The sequence below is a fragment of the Pygoscelis adeliae genome, unplaced genomic scaffold, assembly GCF_000699105.1.
Source record: "Pygoscelis adeliae isolate BGI_AS28 unplaced genomic scaffold, ASM69910v1 Scaffold88, whole genome shotgun sequence".
In the NCBI taxonomy this organism is placed as follows: domain Eukaryota; kingdom Metazoa; phylum Chordata; class Aves; order Sphenisciformes; family Spheniscidae; genus Pygoscelis; species Pygoscelis adeliae.
In genome coordinates, this window is record NW_008825616.1 from 2055550 (window position 1) to 2061549 (window position 6000).

General features: G+C 42.2%; 1 protein-coding gene across 1 annotated transcript in view; it reads left to right on the plus strand.

The window, feature by feature from the left end:
- The window catches only part of OBSCN (obscurin, cytoskeletal calmodulin and titin-interacting RhoGEF), a 203829-nt gene that overhangs the window by 96192 nt on the left and 101637 nt on the right, over positions 1-6000 (plus strand). The window contains exons 51-54 of the mRNA XM_009333308.1: positions 2238-2501; positions 2841-3104; positions 3410-3673; positions 4215-4478. Of these exons, the coding sequence (XP_009331583.1) occupies positions 2238-2501; positions 2841-3104; positions 3410-3673; positions 4215-4478 (1056 nt within the window). The remainder of the gene's footprint in view (positions 1-2237; positions 2502-2840; positions 3105-3409; positions 3674-4214; positions 4479-6000) is intronic.

Here is a 6000-nt window from a genome sequence, read left to right on the forward strand (position 1 = left end):
CCACTCCGTCACGAAAAGAAAAGCTCCTGGCAAGTCCAAGGGTATTGCTACAATGTTTTTCAAAGAACTGAAGTTAAGCTGCAATGGCCGTAGTTCCTTGGACCCTCTCTCTGCCTCCCTCTTCTCCTCCCTTTTTTCCAAGACACAGGCACTGTGGGTGGGATTCAGCTTGTAGATCAAGACAGGTGAGTGTTCCTAAATTCCAATTATTGTCAATGGAGATCTAATCAACACAGCCAATGGAAGCCAGGGAGGCATCCAGTTCACCATATAGCAGACATTTACATTTGGTCGGCACGTAGCTCCACTGGCTCCGTTGACTTTGTCTGGATCTTTCTTAACTGTCGTGGGAGCTTAGACTCTTGGTTTACACGGGGAGAGCTAAATGTGTGCATTTCAATTTGTGAGACCTTTTCCACCTCTGAGTTTCCATTTTTTCAATACTTGTGGAACATCACCCATTCTCTTTGATTTCTCCAGTGTAACTGCTAATTTCTAATATTGGTTTGAGCCTGTACCTTAAATATTCCAGGACAAATTTCATCACACCAAGGTGCTTTGAGAATATTCAGTTTATTTAAATGTTCTCTAATCTGTTTTTCTCTTATCCTAGCCAGAATTCCTATAACTTTCTTAGCTATCATTAACTTTTAATATTAAAGAAGAAAAAGGAATTAAACACTTCACCTTTCCCTGTCTTACCTACCATCAACTTACATTCCTAAAAGTTAGTAGACCAACTTCTCCCTTGTTGTTTTTCTTCCTTTTAACCTACCTACAGAATGTCATTGTATTTTTTCTGCTTCTTTCTAGTTCAGGCTGGCCAGGTTTCCTGGGATTTGCATGCTAATATTCTGATACAGCCAAGAACCACAAGTTGAACTGTGAGCAGAGAACATGGAAAGCTCCTGGAGTAGTGATCTCACCATCCAGTCACTGGATACAACTACATACAGCATTCAGCTGTGTCTGGAGATATTTGACATCAGCATCATTTTGCAGATTGCCTTTCAGCCCCTCTTTCATGTTGGTCTCTTTGTCCGTGAGGTGACAAAGTCCAGGAATGTGGAACTGACCTTGACCTTCTTGAGACGTGCCAGGAAACTGCCCTTTCTGGGTTTTCCTCTACATTCTGTAGTATTTCTTTTGCACTCATGTAAGCCTCCTATATTTTATAGGTCTCTCGAGTTTCAGGACATTGAAGGATTCATGATTTAGGCAGGCTCTTCCTGATGGTCCTTGGAGTGGGGTAGTCTGTGTAATTATGCCCTTCATATTCTTTCTTCAAGAAGATTTCCACTCTCTTAAACTACCTTGTCCTTTAAGTTTGCTTCTGCTTGGTCATATGCAACAATTAATTACTGAACTATTGAAGCTTGCTTTCTTGTCACTCACAGAATTTCTTTTTGCTCTTCTCCATCATTACTTGTCCTAAAATCCATGACCTCCCCTGCTTCGTAATTAGTGTCTGCCCAGTTATCCTCCCCATCTGTATTCTCAAATATTTATTTCTTGCTGGGCAGAGTCAGGACTTGGAGATCCTCCTCTCCTGCTCTTTCATATATAGTCTATATCCAAAAGTGGTCCCCACCCCATTCTAAAGCCTTAGCAGACATTGTCCCATCCTATTGCTCCCACAGTACATATTACCACATTACCATCCAGTCTGGTGCTCTGAATGATTCTATTAGTTGTTCCAAAAGGGATGGGGTGTTGGGATGCACCTGAACCTCCTGGTGTGAAGGTCTTATAGCAGATTTCCACAATGGAGACATCGTCTTTCTTTTTCCTTTTTATCGTTACCCAAGCACTTTCAAGAGGTCTCTCCAATTCTGCTCTTCAGCCTCATTCTAACTCTCAGACTAGGTCTGTAGGCTTCCTTAACACATAAGGTAAAGCCTTTTCTTTTTTTTCTTTAGCTGTTTTTCCTGATGATGGTGTAACCTGCTATATCACTTTTTCCTGGGCTGAATTACACCGAGAAAGTTATAGTTTTGGCCTAACGTGAAGTTTTCCCATTCATGCTATTTTCCATACGCCTCTAACCGAATCAGCAAATTTACCCACTGTTTGAGGCCCTTTTGTGGCTATGATACAAATTAGTATCTTCCTTCTGTGAGATGATCCTCATGTCAATAACTAGGGGTGGAGAGATACCAGTAAACATCAAGGATCATTTTTTTTTTTGGTGGCCAAGAACTGCATATCATGAAAATGTTTGCTCCTTTGTTTCTCAGCCCTTCCTGCTCTCTTCAAAGAAGAGTTAAGAAATGAGGAAGCCACGGAGGGTGAAGTAGTCACTCTGCGCTGTGAGCTGACCAAGACCGCTTCAGTGGAGTGGAAAAAAGGACACACAGTACTCAAACCTAGCGAGAAATACAAAATGAGGCAGAAGGATGTCACTGCAGAACTGGTGATCCATAATCTAAATGAGAATGATGCTGGTGATTATACCTGTGTGTGCGGGGATAAGCAGTCCACAGCTTCCTTAGCAGTACATGGTAATAACCAATTTCACCTAGATGACCTTATTATCAAGCTTATGGTTTGAATTCATTTTTTTCTCCCTGTTCATTGTTATCTCTGCATAGTTCCTCTGAGTCTGACTTTGCATGTCATAGTCATGAGAATTAATTTGCATTTTGTGATTTAAGGGAATAAACCTTCATCCCATTTCCTAATACAAAGTGTTTTTAGGACCTGATGCCTAAAGTAGATGTGAGATCAGGCCCGAAGACAGCTCCCCACTGATGCCCTCGCCTTTCCTTCCCCACCCCTGCCCTTCACCCGGAGGCTGTGTTTGCTGCTCCATTTTAACCCTCTGCCCATTGCATCCTCAGCCCTGCCTGCACGCATCAAGGAAAGCCTGAAGGATGAGGAGGTAACAGAAGGTCAAGCAGCCACCCTGCGCTGTGAGCTGACCAAGATTGCTCAAGTAGAGTGGAGAAAGGGAAGCAGTTTGCTCAAAGTCAGCGACAAATACAAAATGAGACAGGAGGGCATGGTCATGAAGCTGCTTATCCGTGGCGTAGAATTGAAAGATGCTGGAGAATACACTTGTGTGTGTGGAGAACAGGAGACAACAGCTGCCTTGATAGTGCATGGTAAAAAACATATACATATATCTGTATTATTGTGTTTTTTTTCTCTACCAGCTCATTGTTATTGGTTGTGTGTTCACCTATGGCTGAATTTGTTTCTTTAAATTTGTAAGCTGTCTCTAAGATCTGGTTGCATCCAGGCTGCTTTTCTGTTTCTGTCCGTTGGTTTGACCAATATTCCAGAATTATGAGGAAAGGAAACTCTTTCCACCCTAAAATGTTCTCAGCTTCTGTACCACCCGATCCCTCCCATCACCTGTGTGCCACGTGTCATTTTTAATGTCCTCTGTCTGTTTTGTGACCTTCAGCCCTGCCTGCACTTTTCAAAGAAGAACTGAAGGACCTGCAAGCCATGGAAAGCCAAACAGCCACTCTGCGCTGTGCGCTGACCAAGGCTGCAGCTGTGTCATGGAAGAAAGGAAACAAAATACTCAGGGCAAGCGAAAAATACATCATGCGGCAGGATGATGCCCTTGCTGAGCTGGAAATTTGTGATCTAGAGCTGCAGGATGCAGGGGATTACACCTGTGTGTGTGGAGATCAACACACCACGGCTTCTCTGACAGTGAATGGTAAATTAAACTTGCAGATGACTGTTCATTTTTTGTTTCTCTGAAACACCCTGTTGCTGTACGAAGTATCTATCAGCTTTAGGCTTTTTCCTAGGAATTAATTTGTGCTCAGGAAAGGAGAACTTCTTGCTCTGACATTTAATTTTAGGCTGATATTCCTGAAAAGGCAGCTGAGGACATGACTGTTTCTCCATGCAGACAAACTGCTCTGCTGTAAATTTAAAGGAATAGTGCCTAGGAAATGCTCCTGTTAGACAAGCTGAGATGTCCTGCCCCCATGGAGGGTGGCCCTGTGATAAATTCTTTAGGTTGCATCTTGAATCCATACAGCCTTTTGTACTTTGACCTGTCAGCTCCACATTTCTCTTCTTACTGTCGCTGCTGGATTTAGTTTTCCAGATCTCCATAGTGATAACCTCAACTTCAGTGGCTAAAGTCTCTGACTTGGCCAGATTTGAACTTCGGTTGAGAATTCATGATGCTGATCACAAATGCAGAGGTCTTAGTTTAAATACGCTATCTATTGACTTTCCATTCCCAGCCCTGCCAGTGCTTTTCAAGGAAGAACTGAAGAATGAAGAAGTCCTAGAAGGAGCATCAGTCTCTCTGCGTTGTGAATTAACCAAAGCAGCTCCAGTGCAGTGGAAAATAGGGTCCAAAGTGCTCAAAGCAAGTGACAAATATCAAATGAGACAGCCTGGCACCACTGCAGAGCTGATCATTCATGACCTAGAAGTAAAAGACGCTGGAGATTACATGTGTGTTTGTGGTGACCAGAAGACAACAGCAACCTTAACAGTTCATGGTAAAAAGACCTTATTAAAATTAATAAATAGTTCTATAGACAGACATCACTCTGAAATTCAGCTGTTTCTGCCTTGGGTCAGTAGTTTCTTTGTTTTTTCCCCTTTCTCTTCGTTCTATGTATAGCTCATTTCTTACTGAGAAAGACTAGCTCAGGGCAAATTTTTGGGTCATTATTCATCTGCTCCCCTTTAAAAGGAGAAAACGAGATGTTTCTTCCTGTCCAAGTCCCCTCTTCTTGGACATTTACATTTTCCAGCTCTTTTCCCCCCTCATTCCCATGGTTCACTTCAGCCAACCACAGTTCTCTCCAGAACAGACATGTGTATGGTCTGTCAGGCCCTCTGCTCTCCAAGCACTGCTCGAAGGAGAAGTGAGGGTTGGGGGAGCAGAAGGAGGAGGAGATGTTGCTCTTCTGGGTGACCTGGTCACGGCTACTCCTGGGGCTACCAGAGCCTTTAAGCAAGTCGGACACACAGAATGAGTTAAGAGTTACCATTTCAGAGCTTGTTACCTCTAACCTAGGTTTGAAGGATGCAGGGGTCTTACACCTCTGTGTGTGGGGATCAAGAATACCTTGACAGTTAGGCATTAAAAAACCAAACAAACCCCAACAACACAGGTTATCAGCATTTATACTCTTCTTTATCCTATTAGCTCCCAATAAACCAATCCAGAAATAAATCCTTGTGTTACGTTAATAATCTCATTACCTGATGTTCTGCTCTCCTCTCATTAATGAGTATCCGTCTTAATGGAGTAACAGTCCTTGGCTCTGAGAAACTTACTTGGTCAAAGAGACCCAGTTCTGTCCCCTCCAGCTTTTTTCCAAAAACTTCTGACTCCCTTCAGGCTTTCCTGAGACATGGACTTTTTCTGAGGCATTTGGAGAGTACAGTTTGTATTCTGTACCTGCTTACAGTAGTTGTACACAAGGCACATTTGTGGGTAAATGTTAATAATTAGTTTTCCTGAAGGTTATTTCCTATAGGTTGTTCTGTCTTTGGGTTTTGATTTCCAAAATGGGAAATAGTGAGAACTTGAAATTCTTATTACATGTAATGGCCCTTCAAACTTCAATTTAAAACTAGAAGTAGTTTTATTTTGAAATCTGGCTGATTTCATGTAGTTGGGGCTATAATTTTTTTAGTAAAAACAAAACAGCAAATAACAATACCAGCCTGCAAGAAATCACACCTGTGTAGGTAAAATAGTACTGTATCCAGCAGTGTTATTTGTGAGTGCTGTTGACCCAAGATCTGGATCTTTATGTATTGTTCTTTCACCATGAAAAGCAACAGACACGCAGTGAACTGATCCCTTATGGTATGTGAAACCACGTCACACTTGAAGAAGGATGCCTTCAGAGTTTCTGAACTTGGCTATAGCTAAGCATGTTTATAATAGGCTGAAAAAGGGAGGCATGAGGGGAAATAATCCCAAGCATGAAAAAGAAATTAGGATTTTGATTCTGGTTTTCTGATGACCATTTATCCATGTTGCATCCTTCAGCTCTGCCACCG